The sequence below is a fragment of the Lontra canadensis genome, unplaced genomic scaffold (assembly GCF_010015895.1).
Source record: "Lontra canadensis isolate GAN:19392208 unplaced genomic scaffold, GSC_riverotter_1.0 scaffold34, whole genome shotgun sequence".
NCBI classification, from domain to species: Eukaryota; Metazoa; Chordata; class Mammalia; order Carnivora; family Mustelidae; genus Lontra; species Lontra canadensis.
The window spans coordinates 9,614,109-9,633,664 of NW_022631028.1; the positions used below are offsets into that span (position 1 = coordinate 9,614,109).

The 19,556-nt window shown below is 40.9% G+C and overlaps 1 protein-coding gene across 2 annotated transcripts in view; it reads left to right on the forward strand.

The window, feature by feature from the left end:
* GXYLT2 (glucoside xylosyltransferase 2) overlaps positions 1–19,556 on the forward strand; it is a 109,453-nt gene that overhangs the window by 5,872 nt on the left and 84,025 nt on the right. The window contains exon 1 of one of the 2 annotated variants that reach the window (XM_032867408.1): positions 13,138–13,435. The exons of the other annotated variant lie outside the window; for it this stretch is intronic. Within the exon in view, the coding sequence (XP_032723299.1) occupies positions 13,152–13,435 (284 nt within the window). The 5' untranslated portion in view covers positions 13,138–13,151. Of the gene's footprint in view, positions 1–13,137; positions 13,436–19,556 lie in introns of those variants that run through there. 2 annotated transcript variants of the gene reach the window in all.

Genomic DNA, 19,556 nt, shown 5'->3' on the forward strand with positions numbered 1-19,556 from the left:
CCTGGGTGGCTCTGTCAGTTGAGTGTCTGACTCTTGGTTTCTGCTCAGGTCATGATCTTAGGGTTGTGAGATTGAGCCTCACTTCCTGGCTCTGCACTGAGCATGGAGCCTGCTCAAGATTCTCTCTCCCTCGTTCTCCACCCTTCCCCCTCCAAAGATGTATATTAAATACCAAAGGAAACAATCAACAAAACTAAAAGGCAGCCAAAGGAATGGGAGAAGATATTGCAAATGATGTATCAGATAGAGGACTAGTATCCAAAATCTGCAAATAACTTATCAAACTCAACATCCCCCAAAATAAAAAATCCAGTTAAAAAATGGACAAAATACATGAACAGACATTTCTTTACAGAAAACATACAAATGCCTAACACATGAAAAAATGCTCATCATTCATCATCAGGGAAATACAAATCAAAACCATGATAAGATACCAGCTCACACGGGTCAGAATGGCTAAAATTAACAACTCAGGAAACAACAGATGTTGGCAAGGGTGCAGAGAAAGAGGAACCCTCTTACAGTGTTGATGGGAATGAAAACTGATGCAGGCACTCTGGGAAACAGTGTGGAGGTTCCTCAAAAAGTTGAAAATAGAGCTACCCTACCACCTAGCAGTTGCACTACTGGGTATTTATCCAAAATACAAAAATAGTGATTCGAAGGGGCATGTGCACCCCAATGTTTAAAGCAGCAATGTCCACAGTGACCAAACTGTGGAAAGAGCCCAGATGTCCATCGATGGATGAATAGATAAAGAAAATGTGGTGTATATGTGCAATGGAATATTATTCACAGGTCAAAAAGAATGAAATCTTGCCATTTGCAATGATGTGGCTATAAGTAGAGTGTATTATGCTGAGCAAAATAAGTCAGTCAGAGAAAGACAAAGACCATATGATTTTACTTATAGGTGGAATTTTTTATTTTTATTTTATTTTTTAAAAGATTTTATTTAGGGGCACCTGGGTGGCACACTCATTAAGTATCTACCTTTGGCTCGAGTCATGATCCCAGGGTCCTGGGATGGAGACCCACATCCAGCTCCCTGATCAGTGGGAGGTGTGCTTCTCCCTCTCCCTCTCCCCCTGCTTGTGTTCCCTCATGTGCTGTCTCGCTCTCTGTCAAATAAATAAGTCAAATCTTTTTTTTTTTTTAAAGATTTTATTTATTTATTTGACAGAAAGAGAATGAGCAAGCAGTGGCGGAGGAGCAGAGGAAGAGGAAAACAAAGGGAGAGGGAGAAGCAGAATCCCAGCTACAGAGAGCCCAAAAAGGGGGTCAGTCTCAGGATCCTGAGATCATGACCTCAGCTGAAGGCAGATGCTTAATCAACTGAGCTGCCCAGGTGCCCCTAGAAGTTTTTTTAAGACTGATTGATTGATTTTAGAGAAAGAGCATGCGCAGGTCAGAGGAGGGAGAGAGGGAGAGAAAAACCCAAGCGGATTCCGCACAGAGTGCAGAGCCAGACAGAGGGTTTAATCCCAGGGCGTGGCCCGTAGGTCATTACCAAAAGTCAGATGTTCAACCTACTGTGCCACCCAGGTGCCTCCCATAAGTAGAATTTAAGAAACAAAACAGATGAACATAGGGGAAGGGAAGGAAAAATAAAATAAGATTAAAAAAAAGAGAGGGAGGGACTCCTGGGTGGCTCAGTTGGTTAAGCAGCTGCCTTCGGCTCAGGTCATGATCCCGGCGTCCTGGGATGGAGTCCCACATCGGGCTCCTTGCTCTGCAGGGAGCCTGCTTCTCCCTCTGCCTCTGCCTGCCATTCTGTCTGCCTGTGCTCGCTCTCTCTCTCTCTCTCTCTCTCATAAATAAATAAAATCTTTAAAAAAAAAAAAGAGAGGGAGACAAACCGTAAGAGACTCTTAACTACAGGGAACAAACAGGTTTGCTGGAGGGGAGAGGGTGGGGATGGGGTAATTGGGGGATGGGCATTAAGGAGGGCACTTATAATGAGCACTGGGAGCTATATGCAAGTGATGAATCACTAAATTCTACCCCTGAAACTAATACTACACTATATGTTAACAAACTTGAAGTTAAATAAAATTTTGAAAAGAAAATAAATACAGTAAAATAAAATTGAAATCCTATAACCAAAAAAGTATATTAAACCCTCTCGTTCTATCCCTTTTTCTTTTAACCTCTTAATTTATTACATTTCTTTATCTCTTTGTGCTACATTTTCAGTAACTTCCTTAGCTCTAGCTTCCTTTTGTATTTTTTTTGAGTTTTCTCTTCTGCTAGATTTTATATGCTATTTAACTTTTGAGTTTCTAATTTGAATAATTACATATTTTGTATTATTAGAAGTTATGCTTTTTTTATTTTCAAATCTGCCCTATCCCTTTTGGTAGTTCCTTGTACCTTTTTTTTTTCCTACCATGGTTTATTTTTGTGTGTGTTTTATAGTTTGGAATGATGAAATCAAGTTCCTTGGAATTTTTTTTTTAAGATTTTATTTATTTATTTGACAGACAGATCACAAGTAGGCAGAGAGGCAGGCAGAGAGAGAGGAGGAAGCAGGCTCCCCGCTGAGCAGAGAGCCCGATGCGGGGCTCCATCCCAGGACCCTGGGATCATGACCTGAGCTGAAGGCAGAGGCTTTAACCCACTGAGCTACCCAGGCGCCCAGTTCCTTGGAATTTTATCTGTGTGAATTTCTTGAAACCTAGTGTATTAGTTTCTTAGGGCTGCCACAGCAAATTACCACAAACTAGGCAGCTTATACAACAGAAATTTATTCTCTCAGGGTTCAGGATGTCAGGAGTCTAAAATCAAAATGTCCACAGGGCCATGCTTTCGCTGAAGCTCAGGGGAGAATCCTTCCTAGCCTCTTCCAGTTTCTTGTGGCTTGTGGCATCTCTTAGCTGTGGCAGTGTGACTTCAGTCTCTGCCTTCGTATTCACATGGCTTCTTCTTCTACCTGTGTGTGTTTCCCTGTGTTGCTTCTTCTCCCAAGGATAAGGATACCAGTCATTGAATTGAGGGCCTACTCTGCATTCAAGGTGATTTCATCTGGGGATCCTTAATCATATCCACAAAGATCCTATTTCCAAGGAAGTCACATTCTGAGGTTACAAGGGGACATAAATTTTAAGGAATCACTCTTCAACCACCACACCTAAGATTTAATTAATTATGTTCTGTCAATCAAAATTTGCTTTTGCTTTCAGAACCCTGAAGATCTACCAATTTGGGATCATTGTGACCTAAAATTTCTCCTTGGATTTTTTTCTTTTTTCTTTTCTTTTTAATTTCTATTGATTGATTGATTGATTGATTGCCCCACAGAGGCCTATGTGAAAATGGGCCATTAGGAATTCTCAATCAGATCCTTTCCATCCTCTGGGGACAGAACATCTCTCCTATCTTTTGTGAGATGTCCACACAGGCAAAATCTCTCCTATCTTTTGTGAGATGGGTTGTTTTCTAGGTTTCTGTTCAGAGTGCTACTCAGAATCTGGTTCATTTTTATGGTATTCTATTTTTTTATTTTACTTTTTAATTGTAGTATAATTGACACATAATATTATATTAGTTTCAAGTGTATAACAGTGATTTGACAATTCTTTACATTATATAATGCTTGCTACAGTAAGTGTAGTTACCATCTGTCACCATACAAAGTTATTACAATATTATCAACTATATTCCGTATGCTGTACTTTCATCTCCATCACTTATTTGTTTTATAACTGGAATTTTATAGCTCCCAATCACTTTCACCTATTTCACCCATCCTCCTCACCCTCTCTCCTCTGGCAACCAATAGTTTATTCTCTGTTTTTTAATGAGTCTATGTTTGTTTTTTGTTTGTGTGTTTCTTATTTGTCTGTTTGCTCATTTGTTTTGTATTTTAGGTCCTGTATGTAAGTGAAACCATATGGTATTTCTCTTTTTCAGTCTGACTTATTTTGATTAATAGAATACCTTCTAGATCCGATGAGGGGACCAGGTTTTATTTCAGTGTTCCTGTTCTGACCTCACACCTTGCTTTGGCTCTAAGCTTTATTTCCTAGCCAAAGAAAAGTTTGACTGTAATGCTGAATAACCACTCTAGTCTCTTACTTTCTTATAGTGTTGTAGCCTCAGAGATTGTCTTCACTTTCCCACCAGCTCAGCTGTGCATATCAAAAATTTATGTATCACTGAAGGTTACCAAATAAGATGTGAACAAATAAGAGACATGTAATTATGTTAGATTGGAAAAGCAACATGAGGAAGGTGTTAATTCTTCTTCAGTTAACTCACAAATTTATTTCAATGCCAGTAATTTTTTTTTAATTTTGAAATGAGACAAACAGTTCTGAGTTCATATGGAAAAATAAATAAGAATAGCCTGGAAAGCTCTAAAACAATAGGACCCTACAGTAGATATTTAAACACATTATACTGCTAGTAGTTAAACGTGTATTTTCCCATGGAAGACAGACAAACTGAATAGAAAGCCCAGAAATATTCCAAAATACACAAGGAAATTTAGTATGTGACCAAGGTGCTGTATCCAATTGATATGGGAAAGATGGCCTGTGTAGTATTGGTGTTGAGACAACTGATCCGAAAAAAATAAAGTTGTGCTTGTTCCTTAATCAGAATAAACTCCAAGTAAAACTAAGTTTTAAATTTTAAAATGAAACTATTTTTATTTGTAAGGGTTCTTTATACATATTCTGGATAATCCTACAAATCAATAAAAGACAACTCGATAAAAAATGGTTGAAAGACTTGAGCAGATGCCTCATAAAATAAGATGTCTAATTGGCTAATGAATACATGGAAAAATGCTGACTTTCAATTGTCCTAAGGGAAAGGAAAATTATGCCCACAATGAAACACCACTACAAGTCCACTAGAATGGTTCAAATGAAAAAGATCGATAACACCGTAAGTTGGAGATGATGTGTAGCAACCAGGATTCCCATTCTGTGCTGGTGGATGTGTAAGTTGCCACCATCACGTGGTAAAACTGTTGGATGGCACCCACTAAAGCTGAACTTTTATCTACTTTGTGACGTAATAATGTCCCTCTTAAGTATATACTCAACACACACGAATTTGTGTGCTCACCAAAGACAAATGTAAGAATGTCCACAGTAGGTATAAAGTTAAAAGATTTCCTTCCACTTTTGTCCTTCATCTGTTCTGGGCTTCTTAAGATATAAGATAAATTTATCTTTATTATTCAATCCTTGCTACTCAGAGTATTGTACTACCACCACCAGCAAAAGCAACATCTAAGAGCTTATTAGAAAAACAGAATCTCCTGGGGTCCCTGGGTAGCTCAGTGGGTTAAACCTCTGCCTTCGGCTCTGGTCATGATCTCAGGGTCCTGGGATCGATCCCCACATCAGGCTCTCTGCTCAGCAGGGAATTTGAAAAGCCATAGTTTAATCCATGGTTAGTCAGATATTCTCTTCTGTGTAGCTAAAATCATTCCAACAGATACAGATATAACCCCAAACCTCCTCCCCTTGCTGAATTTTTTATTGGCTACCATGTTATATATGTCAGTTTGCACACTTCTCTTTGCTCCAGCAAACATCTATACATATATATTTGCAGTAGTATCTCATTGTTTTAATTTGCATTCCTTTGATTACATTTGTTGTTAAGTATCTTCTCACAATTAACTTCTCATATGTTTATTTGCCATCTTTGGTGAGGTGTCTGTTAAGGCCTTTGGCCCATTTTTTAATAAGATTGTTTTTTTTCTTATTGTTGAGTGTTAAATGTTCTTTGTATATTTGGGGTAAGAGTCCATGATATAGTTTCCCTATTCCAAGTATTTTCTTCCAGTCTATAGCTTGTCTTCTAATTCTCTTGAGATTGTCTTTCACAGAGCATAAGTTTTTCATTATAACAATGAAGTCCAGCTTATCAATTAGTTCTTTCACAGATTGTGCCTTTGGTGTTATATCCAAAAAGTTATTGTCATATGCAAGGTCATCTAGGTTTTCTCCTATGTTATCTTCTAGGAGTTTCATTATATTTGGGTCTATGAACCATTTTGAGTTAGCTTTTGTGAAGGTTGTAAGGTTTAGGTATTGTTTGGGGGGAGTTTTTTTGTGTTTTTTTGTTTTGTTTTGTTTTTTGGTGTTTTGTTTTTGCCTGTGGAGGTCCCATTGTTTCAGCACTGTTTGTTGAAAAGATTATCTTTGCTCCGTTGTATTGCCTTTGCGCCCTTGACAAATATCAGCTGACTGTACTTATCAGGGTCCATTTCTGGAATCTCCGTGCTGTTCCACTGATCTGTTGTCTGTTCTTTTACCGACCCCACAATGTCTTGTTTACCATAGCTTTAGAGTAAGTCTCAAAGCCAGGTAGCATCACTCTTCCAATTCTGTTCTTCTCCCTCAACGTTATACTGGCTATTCTGAATCTTTTGCCACTCCATGTAAACTATAGAATCAGTTTGCCAATATCCGTGAAATAACTCGCTGATATTCTGATTGGGATTGCCTTTAATTTATAAGTAAAATTGGGAAGAACTGACATCTTGACTATATTGAGTGTTCCTAGATGTGAACATGGAATCTCTCCATATTTTTAGTTCTCTTTTCATCTAATTCTGTAGCTTTCCTCATACAGATCTTGCACATATTTTGTCAGATTTATTCTTATATATTCTTAAGTATTTCAGTTTGGGGGGGTTCTATTATGAACAGTATTATGTTTATAGATTTCAAATTCCAGTTGTTCAATGCTGGCATATAGGAAAATGATTGACTTTTGTAGATTAACCTTGTATCTTGCAACCTTGCTATAATCGCTTTTTAGTTCCAGAAGTTTTTTTGTCGATTCTTTTGAATTTTCTACATAGACAATTTTGTTATCTGTAAACAAGTCAGTTTCATTTCTTCCTTCCAAATCTGTATACCTGTATTTCCTTTCCTTGTTTTATTAAAATAGCTAGGACTTCCAGTATGATGTTGCAAGAAATGTTAAGAGGGAACATCTTTGCCTTGTTACTGATCTTAGTAGGAAAACTTCTCATCATTAAGTATGATGTTACCTATAATGACTGTTGATATTCTTTATCAAGCTGAAGAAGTTCCCTTTATTTCTAGTTTTCTGAGAGTTTTTCTCATGAATGGGTGTTGAATTTTGTCAAGTGCTTTTTCTACATCTCTCAACAAGCTCATGTGAGTTTTCTTTTACATCCTGTTGATGTGCTGGATTACATTGGTTGATTTTTGAATGTTGAACCAGCCATGCACACCTAGAATAAATTTCACTTTTCGCAGTGTATGAATTTTCCTATACATTGTTGGATTTGATTTGCTAATTTTTTGAGGATTTATATATATATGTGTCTATGTTCATGAGAGATATTAGACTGTTGTTCTTTTGTATGTCTTTGTCTGAGTCTGGTATTAGGGTAATGCTAACCTCATAGAATAAGGAAACATTCCTCCTGTTTCTGTTTTCTGAAAGAATTTATAGACAACTGGTGTAATTTATTCCTTCATGTTTGTTAGCGTTCACCCATGAACCTATCTGGGCCTAATGTTTTCTATTTTATAAGTTAATTGATAGGTTTTAAGCCTATCTCTTTTCTAATATATGCACTAAATGGCATAAATTTGTCTCTAAGCACTGCTTTCCCTGAATCCCACAAATTTTGATAAGTTGAATTTCTACTTTCATTTAGTTCAAATGTTTTTGACATTTTCTTGTGGTTTCTTCTTTCACCCAAGTGCTTTGTAAAAGTGTATTGTTTAATTTCTAAGTATTTTAGAGTTTTTCACCTATATTTTATTATTGATTTTTAGTTGTGCTCTGAGAACATGCATTAAATAATTTAGATTCTTTTAATTTTGTGGAGGTGTGTTTTATAGCTCAGACTGTGATCTATCTTGGTGAATGTTCCATGTGAGTTTGAGAACATTTGTTCTGTTTTTGTTGGATGAAGTAGTCTGTGGATGTCATTTATATTTGGTAGATCAAAAGTGCTATGTTTTTAATGATATCTTTGCTTGATGAAGCTCTCCATTTCTGATAGACTGCCAATAAAGTCTCCAACTATAACAATTAATTCACTTATTTCTTGTGGCAGTGCTGTAAGTTTTTGCCTCATGTATTTTGACATTCTTTTGTTAGATGCATACACTTTAAGGATTGTTATGTCTTCTTGGAAAATTGACCTCTTTATTAATATGTAATTCCTTACTTTACCCCTGATAATTTTCTTCTTCTGAAGTCTGCTCCTTTGGAAATTAAAGTAGCTACCACAGCTTTCTTTTGATTAACATTAGCATGGTATAACTTTCTCCATCCCCTTTGCTTTTCCATTCTTTTACTTTTAATCTGTATATGTCTTTATACTTAAAGTGGGTTTCTTACATATGACATATAGATGGGTCTTGTTTTTAGATTCACACTGAAAATCTCTTATTTGGTGTATTTAAACAATTGATAGAGCAGTTATTGATATAGTTGGATTAAAATTTATTCCATTACTGATTTTGATTTGTTGCCTTTTTCTTTGTTCCAGTTTTTTCTCTTCTACTCTTTTGCTTTTTGTGATTCTAGTTAAGCATATTACATAATTCAGTTGTCCCTCTTTTCTTAGCATATGAATTATACTCCTTTTTAAAAATATTTTTAGTGCTTGCCCTACGATTTGCCCTACACATTTACCACTAATCCAAGTCCACTCTTAAATAACCCTATACTGCTTCATAGGTAGTGCAAGTACTTTATAATAATAATAAACTATTCCTAATGTCCTCCTCCCATTCCTTGTATGGCTGTCATTTATTTCATTTATACATACCTCTAAGCATGTGATACATTATTACTATTACTTTATTTATTTATTTTTAGAGATTTTATTTATTTATTTATTTATCTATTTGACAGGGAGAGACACAGTGAGAGAGGGAACACAAGCAGGGTGAGTGGGAGAGGGAGAAGCAGGCTTCCCACTGAGCCGGGAGCCCAGTATAGGCCTCCATCCCAGGACCCTAGGATCATGACCTGAGCAGAAGGCAGACATTTAATAACTGAGCACCCCAGGTGCCCCTATTGCTATTATTTTAAACAAACAACTGTTTTTTTAGGTCAGTTAAGAATAAGAGAAGCTAAGTTTTTATTTTACCTTATACTTTCTCTGATGCTCCTCCTTTCTTTATGTAGATCTGATTTTTTTCTTACTTGTATCATTTTCTTTCTACCTGAAGAAATTCTTTTAACATTTCTTGGAGGGCAGATCTACTGGCAACAAATTCTCCCAATTTTTGTTTTTCTCGAGAAGGTCTATTTCTTTTCTTTTCTTTTTTTTAATGATTTTATTTATTGGGGCACCTGGGCTGCTCAGTCGTTAAGTGTCTGCCTTCTGCTCAGTCATGATCATGGAGTCCTGGGATAGAGCCCTGTGTCAGGAAAACTGGTCAGCAGGAAGCCTGCTTCTCCCTCTCCCACTCCCCCTGCTTGTGTTCCCTCTCTCGCTGTCTCTCTCTGTCAAATAAGTAAATAAAATCTTTTTTAAAAAAAGATTGTGTTTATTTGACAGAGAAAGAGAGAGATAGCAAGAGAGGGAACACAACAGAGGAAGTGGGAGAAGGAGAAGGAGGCTTCCCACTGAGCAGGGAGCCCTACATGGGGTTCGACCCCTCCCCTTCACCTTTGAAAGACAATTTATGGGGTTACAAAATTCTAGATTGGTAAATTTGTTCTCTAAAATCTTGAAGTATCTCCAGAGCCTAGAATCAGCAAAAGGAAACACAAATGCAAAGACACAGAAGCAAGTAAGACCCAGCAATGGTAGAGGCCCTGATGGAAAGCCAGTAGGGCTGGAGCAAGCCCCAGAATGGATGCAGTCAGACCTGCAGTCACATCATCCTAGAGTTAGATGCTATGGTAAGGGGTTCAGACTTACTTAAAAGAACCATGAAAGAGGGGCACTTGGGTGGCTCAGTCAGTTAAGCCTCCAACTTTTGACCTCAGCTCAGATCTTGAGCTCGGGCCCCACATTGGGCTCCATGCTGGGTGTGGAGTCTCCTAAACAACCACCACCACCACCACCACAACAACCACCACACTAACAAAAACCATGATGACTCACTGAAGAGTTTTAAGCAGGGGAGAAATAAGATTCAATTTATGTTTTGTTTTGTTTTGTTTTAAGTTATCCCGCCTTAAAAATTGGAAGAAGGCCTGGGAAGAAATAAGGAGATTAATTAGAAGGTAATTACTATTGCATGTAAGCCGTAGAACAGTCACATCATATAATGGGGGTGGGTGGTGGGTGGTGAGGTTGGCACAAGTTATAGGGAATACAATAGGAATGAGGCTATTAAGAATTTAGCAAGGTTTGGCCTTGTCAAGCAATCATGACTGGCAATTCAGAAGGAGAGAACTGGACAGATGCCAATCACTTTTGGGAAGCAGTTTTGACAGAATTTGCTAATTCTCTGGATATAGTAGATGAAAAAGACAGCCTTCTAAAATGGCTGCCAGTAATCCTGGCCTCCTGGTATTCCAGCCCTTATATAATCCACTCCTCTTGAACGTGAATAAGATGTAATGACTTGCTTCTAAGGAGAAGAACAAGATAAACTGACAGAACACCACTTCTGAAATTAGGTTGTATAAGACTGACTTTCGTATTGCTGTGTCCTCTCTGACTCTTCTTATAGTCTTATGCTGATAGAGAGGGCCACCTGGCAAGGAACTGGGGGTATCCTCTGACCAACAGGCAGCAAGGTGACCTGAAAGAAACTGCATTCTTCCAGCAGCCATGTAAGTGAGCTTGGAAGTACATCCTTCCCCAGTTGAGTCTTCAGGTGAGATCACTGCACTGAACCAACAATTCATGGGAGCCCTATGAAAGCCTGGGAAGCTAAGCTGTTCTGGATTCATGACCCACATAAATGATGAGATTGTATGTGCATTATCTTATGCCACCGAATTTTGGAATTGTTTGTTGTGCACAACAGACAAAAAATAGAAAACAGATTAACTAATGCAGGAGGTGAGGGAAATAGGGACGTCAAGGATGATTCCCACCTAATTTCTGGCTTGAGCAAGTGAGTGTCTAGAGCCAGAACTCCAAGACGAGAAAATTATTTCCGGGGTGAAGGGAGCATATAAATAAGCATTTTGGGTATTAAACATCCAAGTGAGGAATTGGGTGATGCATAGATATAGTATCTGGAACCCCTTTTCCATGATGTCAGAAGTTGTACTTTTCCACCAATCAGACCAGTGAAATCCAAAACTTGGGTTTGGACTCAGGGGAAGGAGGTAAGTCAGTGGAGTTTAAGAAAATGAAGTCCTCTGTTTGGTCAAGCCTAACTGTCCCAAGTTCCATTTGGGTGTTTGAGGCTAAAACCCTCAGGTACTACTTCAGTGTTACTTTGCCTTATTTTACCTTTGTTGCATGTATCCTCCTTGAGGAAGAGGACAGGTGGCCAGAGAGAGTTTGGAAATTTCTATTTCACTGGGCCACAAAGCAACACAATGGTGGCCATTTCTAAACCTGAAAGCCTAAGCCCCGAGCCTTTCCATAGCTCAGTGCTTCTCAACGGGACCCCCATGTTGGCACTTGGCCCAGGACAATTCTTGTCATGCTAGAATGTCCTGAGGATTTTAAGAGGGTTAGTGCATGTCAGTAGAACCCACCAGTCACTGTGACAACCCAAAACATCCTTCTCACAATTCCAGATGCCTCCTACTGGGATGATACCTTGTCGTTGTTGAGAACCAATTGACTATTGGTGCTCACTCGACTGCAGCATCTCAGCCCACACTTCGACCTTGCACCCTGCTGTTTCTATGTGCCTTCTTGGCAAGAGGTTCCAGGATATTAAACATTCTCATTTCTAGAATTTTAAATACAATAGGTTCCCAAATAATTAAAATGTAATGTTAATATAAGAATGATTTGGAATATAATTGAATTTTAGATGATTTTTATGTCTACATGAAATCTGGTAGAAACTCAGAGACATTGTTATATCGGGTCTTTGTGCTGTGGCCATGCCAAAAAGCAAGTTAATAAAATGCTGTCGGTTCATGGTGAATAATAACAGCATGTGTCCTAATGCTTCAGATTTGTGACTAGAGATGCCCTGAAAGAATACTTTGAAAATTCAGAACCTTGATCTGGTGATTGTAGCTGCTAGGGTCTCAGAAGACTCTATTCCTACACTGGGTGGTAAAGTTGTTACTCTGTGTCAAATCCACATCAGAAAGAAAAAAACAAAACAAAACATTTGCACTTATGTATTTGTGATATGCTGCGTTTTATCGTACTGATTATCACAGAGCTTTTATTGGACACCTATTGTGAGCCAGGCACTGTGCTAGTTTCTTTGAATGCATTTTTTTAATTTAATGCCCACAAAATGCCTCTGTGGAGAGCAGTATCATCATTCCCATTTTGCATGTAAGGACATGAAAGCTCAAATTGTGCAACTTGCGCAGGATCACTAAGCCAGTGGGGGACAGAGTCAGATTTGAAACCCAGACTTTGAAATTTATTCTATAACTTCTTTTGCCTACATGGATCTGGCGTGATTTTGTCCAACAGATATCCACCAAGTGTCAGGGCCTGCATTGGGAAAACAGAACAGAGATGCTCTTGCCTGCTTGGATGTCTAGATGGATGCACGGGTGTGTGGAAAGATGGATAAAAATAAATCATGGGAAAAATGCATAGAAAAATGAGATGAAGAGAGGGGTGGAAAGGGAGGGTAAGTGAATGAGTGACTGAATGAAGAAGTAACCGAGAAAATGGAGTGGTATGGGAGGGAATGAATGGATGGATGAACAGGTGGGTGGAAGGATGAATGCATGAATGAGGAAGAGTATTTGAGGCTGAGCTCCCTAAAGCCTACGCTCCAGGCTCCGGGCGGCTGGCGGGTGGGCGGACGGGCGGCTACTCCACACAGTACGGTAGGCGCGGGCTGCTCCTCCTCGAGCCGGGCTTGCGCCTCCTCCCCTCCCGCCCCCTCCTCCATCTCCTCCTCCGTCGCCCGCCCGCCCGCCGACTGCCGGGACCCCAGTCCCCGGCGGGCGGGCGGAGAAGGCGGCCGTCCGCGTTATTGCGCTCGCCCCGCCGCCGCCCGGCGAGCCGCGATGCGCAGAGGGGCCGCGCCGCCCCGGGGCCGCCGCCGCCGCCGCCGCGCCGCACCATGAAGCTCCGCAGCAAGGCGGCGGCGCTGCTCCTGCTCGCGCTGGCAGCGCTGCTGCTCGCGCTGCTGTCCCTGCGCGCCGGCCGCGCCGAGCCCCCCGCGCCCCCCGCGCCCCCCGCGCGCCCCGCGTCCGCCCCGCAGCGCCACCCCGCGCCGGCCTCCGAGCGCCTCCCGGGCCCGGGCGCCCTCCCTGGGGCCCGCCCGCGCGCTCGGCGGCGCCGGCCCTCGCGTCCGCGCCCCCGAGCTGGCCGCCCGGGCGCCGCGAGCCTGGAGAAGTTGGCGAGGTGAGTCGTGGCAGCCCCAGAATCCCTGCTGGGGACCCGTGTCTCGCTCCCTCCGCCCGTGTCAAGTCCAGGGAAGGCTTTGGGCTGGAAGGACAGACTCCAGGTTCTCCCGCGGGCCGCCCGGTAGTATTTTTTGCCCCGCCAGAGCTGAAGAACCACCTTTGCGGAGTCCTGTTGACAGCGCAGTGCTGATAATCACGTACATTTTTGAAAGAGAAGTGCCAAGGAGGGTGGTTTATATATTACGGGTTTTTTTTTTTTTTTTAACAGAGCAAGACGTGTGTTTGCGTTCTTGCAAACATGAGCCCTTTGTTTAATTTTTCCAAAGCCATCACGATTCAAGAATGCTTTATCTAATTCTCATGTTTCACAGGAGAATTTTTACCAAAAACTTAGATGTGATTGAGTTGGAAAAGTTAGATGTTTACCAAACACTAGCCGCCTCTCCTGGAACCTTGAATCGCACTGTGCTTAGAACAGAAGGGGCACTCGACCTAGGTTTATTTAAAAAAAGTTTTCTTCCTGGAAGAAGCGATGCGTGGCACGGGAAAGAGCGACGGTTTCCCTGTTCCACGTTGTTTCAGACTCAAGTACGGTCGAAGCGTCTTATAGGGCAGAAACATCTTAACCTTTGACATGGTGTTTGATATTCTCTTTCTGTGCACGGAGCTTAACCCGCCACAGCTTTTCATCAGAGCGTTTTATCTTTGTCCTTAGGGTTGCTGGACCGCCCCCAGGTTAGAGATTTTCGTTCATTTCCTTTGTTGTGGAGAGCTTTTTTAACAATCCCCTTTTCTTGCCGCCGTTCTGTTTCCTCTGTCCTTTGGAAGCTGGTGATGTTTGTAACTGCCCTTGCTGTCTCTGCTGTGCTGGGCTCCTTCATTACTTGAAATGAGTTGAAGAATTCTTTTTGGCCCTAATGACTAAATCTGTTTTGGCGCTTTTACTGTAACTGGGAGAAAAGACACAAAACCTCAAGAAGTAGCTGTGTCAGCTTTTGGTTCTCCTCTGCCTCATCATAAAAGTACAGATGGGTACTGACAAGTTTGAGAGGGAGAAAGAAACCCAATGATCATCTATAGAGTCACTTTTAAGTATTTAGAACCATTTACAAGCTCTTGTGAATGTATACATACTTTAAACTCAGGATACTTCTGTTAGGAGCTGGGGTTTCTTACAAGGTGTTGCCCTAAGGTGGAACTGCAAGTTTCCTAGGGTGTGTAAATAGAAGGGACAACGCCTAAGACAGTGACAACTAACATCATTTAACTTAGCTAACCTTTCGCCAGGCATCCTCCTGACAGCAGTCCACAAAAGTAGTCCTTGTTAACACTTACTGTACACACATTAACCATGTCATCTGCATCATGGCCCTATGATGGGGGTTCCTGAAGTGTAGTCTTTGAAAGAGCTAGCGGCAACAGTGTCACCTGAGGCCTCAGTAGAAATGCAGATTCTAGGGCCCCACCCTGGCCCCAGGAAATTAGAAGCTGTGGGGGGGGGGGTGAGGTCAGTAATCTGTGTCCTAGCAAGCCCTCCCATTGTTTCCAACACACACCAGCGTTTGAGAGCCTGTTCTATGAAGTAAGCACTAATTATTATTGTTCCCATTTCACAGTTGAGGAAAGTAATGCCTGAGGTTTAGCCGTTTGTCCAAGGTTCATAGGTCACTTGTGGTTGATAAGGGTAAAGATTCAGGTGGTCTGGGCCCGGTTGACTCTTACCTGCTATGCTGATGTCATAACACTAACTAGTCTTGCCTGCTTTTCGTGGTTTTCCTGAGATTTCTCTAAAGAAACATAGATTTTTACAACGGTCTCATTCTTTAAGGTGTTGGGAACATAGGGCAGCATCTTCTTGTCTCTATCTGAACAAATTGGCTCTGACTAGGAAGAGATCATGAGCAGAATCCAAATGGATGTTTTAGGGAACGACTATTCCATGAGCAACAGTACCTCCTGAAGCCATTTTTCTTTTGAACATATCTCTTATATTATCAATGAAGTCGTGGCCAACACCATAGGAATATAGAACAAAATTTTTAAAACTCGGGAAAGAGCGAATAACAAAAAAGCCACAGGAAGTCTGAAGCTTAGATGCAGAAAGATGAAAGTCCAGTGTCCTCTGGAGAAGTTGCCATTTCCTGAGACTTAATAATGTTGGTTTTTTTTGTTTTTGTTTGTTTGGTTTTTTGTTTTTATACTACCTGGACAGAAATGGCAGCAGAAGATACCGAGACAATGAGGGAACGGGAGGGAAGATCTCTGCATGGACTCCTTTATTGCTCTTCTAACCCTGCTTGAGTTAAATTTTTGTGGTTTAGGAGGCATTTCATTTTAGGGAGGGAAAAGAAAGCCTCGTGTTTTCAGAAACCGGGTGCTTTAATCTTGTTACGTGGCTAGAATCCAGAAGAGATGAAGGTTACGTGATCTCATTTCTCGGCCTGGGGAGTAGTCAGCAGCAAGCGTGGAGTTGGATGGGATACAGTCCACCACCTGCTGACCATCCGTGGCCTGGGCTGCCTTACCTCCCCCGGGGTACTGCTGTTAAGTCAAGTCCTGCCACGTCAGCGCAGGAAACATAGCCCTCTCCTTCCACATCTTGTTTTCATTTTAGAGAAGTTTCCAGGGACTTGCCTGGTTAGCAGACAGACCCTACAATTTTATAACTAGTCATTTGTATGCAATCTGTCCTGCGGTGGCCTCTCCTCTCTATAAATATAAAGCCCAGAGGTAAGGTCTGAGCTTTTAGGTCAAGGGTGGGATCTGGAAATGGACACCACAATCTAAGTAGCCGGTCCAAGTGCATAAGAGAAATGAAATCTTCCTTTATTTTGGTTTATTGGTGATTTACACCTGGCTGACTTCCAGAGAGAATATGAAACGACTTTTAGTAAAAAACATATATAATAAGGCCATTGAAATCATCCTAAAACATGAGAATTCATAAAGGAGAGGAGGAAATAAGCACTGTTTGTCAAAAACTGAGCCACTATTGTTATGAGAGTTAAGTATTAAATTTAGCTCCAAGCTTCCTGGCAGCCATGTCAAAAAGGGAATCGTGATAGGCTGCCTTATTTTCACTGAATGTTTAGAGGAAAAGTTTATCAGGAAGAGATGATTTGGTTTTCATGGAAATGAATTCTAAAAAGGGTTTTACCGGAGAGTAAACTTAAATAGGCTGTATCTCCAAGTTGCTTCTGAAAACTCCTCTTTGAGCCTCTGTATGGAAAGACAGTTGAATATAACTGCTAATCAGTGCAATGTAAAAAAGAATTTGGCATCCGGAGGCCAGAAAATTGGGTTCTAATCCCAAGCCATTTCACCTTAATTTCCTCATCTGTAAACTGAGCAAATCAATCCAAAAGTTTTCCAAGATCTCTTCCAGCTCTGACATTTGATGATCCTGTGTGTGATGAGATCATCCAGTTTAGCTGTAAAATCCCAACAATGAGTATTGCTTAGCCCTTTGTGCTGTCTCTTGCAAAATCAGTTTCTCATTTATTGGCTCTATCCTAGAACTACTGATTACTCAATCTCAACCCTCTCCTGAACTTTATTCTTTTTCTTTTTGCATTGGCCTGGGTATTGCTGTTTTCTCTTAAAATATGGTTTCTAAGGGAGACTTAGGATACCTCTGAGCTCTGTGGAGGTCCTCTGCCATTTTATTCCACAGTCATTCAACAGATGTTTATTGCACATATATTCTGGACCAGACACTCACTGTACAGTGGTGAAAGGAGTTGTGGCCCTCCCAGAATTTGGGAGAGGTGGGGTTGAGGAGACAATAGAGAAACACGTTTACACTTGGCAGCCTCCCCAGCTGTTCCAATGAGAGGAAGCGTGTTTACTTGCTCATCAAGAGACACCATTTCCTGCAGTTCCCTTTGGTATCTGAGATAAGTCTGCTCAGCTTTATTCAGTTCAAGCCTGAATAAAGGTCTCCCTTAAGAGGGATGGTGTTATATAGCAAAATGCCAACCCTGCAGAGATCCTATAATTAGCTGGTAGCCCCAGAGCATATTAAAGCTCTCCAGAACTTAGGTACCACCTCTGATATTATGTACTCTGATTCTTCTGTTCACATTCATTTTTGTTCATTGGTCCATGATTCCATCTTTTATTGATCAGCAAGTCATATTAGTTCTATGTCAACATATATCCCTAGGTACCTGGGAGGCACAGTCGGTTAAGCGTCCAACTCTTGGTTTCAGCTCAGGTCATAATCTCAGGGTCTTCAGATCAAGTGTCACATGAGGCTCCCTGCTCATCAAGGAATCTGCTTGAGAGTCTCTCTCCCTCTTTCTGTAAAATAAATAAGTAAATCTTAAAAAAAAAAAAAAGGTGTGTGTGTGTATGTATGTGCATGTGTATGTATGTATCCCCATTTCCATGCTTACCACTGTCTTCTAAACACCACCTTTTAAACGTGGACTCCCCACAGTAGCCCTAGATCTGGTTTGCATGCCTCCACTCTAGCGCCCTCTACAGTCAATTTCCCATACAGCTGCTGGAGTGATGTAAACTACTTAGACCACACCAGGTCTTTGCTGGTGAAGGCCTCCAATGACCAACATCCTGTCACAGTAAGAAAATTCAGTTTCTTAGTCCGGCCTTCAAGCCTTGTCTGATCGCAACCCCATTTAGGTCTCCGACCTTGTCTCCTACCACTGTGCTTCAGCTACACTAGCCTTTAAGTGTGCTGAATCCATTCCCTCCTCAGCACTTTTTACTTATTCCCTGTGCTAGAATGTTCTTTGCTCATAGCCCTGCATGGCTAGTTCCCTTCCTTTTTTCAGGACTATGCTTTTAGGTTTTCTTCTCAGAAGGGTCCTTCCAGCTGCTCTAGAAAAAAGGACCCTCCCCATCACACTCTACTCCCTTACCCTGGTTAGTGCTTTTAAAAAAATTATTATTATATGAACATTGTATTTTATTTGCTTCTCTCCTCCTGTGTATATTTCAAGTCTTATTCATCACTGTGCACCTAGAACAGAGATGATCTCATAGTAGGTACTCGATGCATATTTGTCAAATCACCTAGTGAATGAACACAGCATCCACCTTGTGCCAGCCCTAGGTGAAAATTTTACTTATATGATTAAGTTACATACTATTTAATAATGTTCAAAATAATCTCATAGTGAAGAACAATGAGAAGAATGGTGAGGATCTTTAATTGTAACATCCTTAATAGAGAGGGCATCTTTTTCTTTATAATAAATATTCCTTTTTAGAATAATTTGGGATTTTAGAAAAAGTGAGAAAGTAGTACAGAGTTTCCCTATACCCAGCACCCAGTTTCCTCCATTATTAAAATCTTGTTAGCTTGATACATTTGTCATAGTTAATGAACTAATAGTATAGTTACTAATTTTTAGTTTATTTATATTTCCTTAGTTTTTACAGAATGTCCCTTTTCTATTCCAGGATCCTGGCCAGGATAGCACGTGATATTTATTTCCCTTTTTTTTTTTTTTAAAGATTTTATTTATTTGAGAGAGAGAGAGAGCAGGAACGGGGTGAAGGGCAGAGGGAGAAGCAGGCTTTCCACTGAGCAGGGAGCCTGACACGGGGCTTGATTCCGGGACCCTGTGATCATGACCTGAGACAAAGGCAGATGCTTAACTGACTGAGCCACCCAGGCACCCCGCATGTGATATTTAAATGCCACATCTCCTTAGTCTCTTCTTGGCTGTGGCAGTTTCTCAAACTTTCCTTGTTTCTGATGATCTTGGGAGTTTTGAAGAGCACTGGTCAGATATTTTATAGGATGCCCTATCCCTGGAATGTGTCTCATATTTCATTCATGATAGTACTGAGTTATGAGTTATTGGGAGGAAAGCCAGTGAGGTGAAGTGCCATTTTCATCATATCATATGGAATCTATATGCTACTGATGTGACTACTTTGGTCACCTGGAAGAGGTAATGTTTGTTTGGGTTTTTTTACTGCCAACTGCCCTCCCCTCCCCCCCTTCCATGCTATATACCTTATTTTTTTTTTTAAAGGTTTATTTACTTATTTTGGAGAGGAGCGAGCCGGGGGCAGGGTGGAGAGAGAGAGAGAGAGTCTGCTTGAGACTCTCTCTCTCAAGCAGACTCTCTTTCTCTCCCTGACTG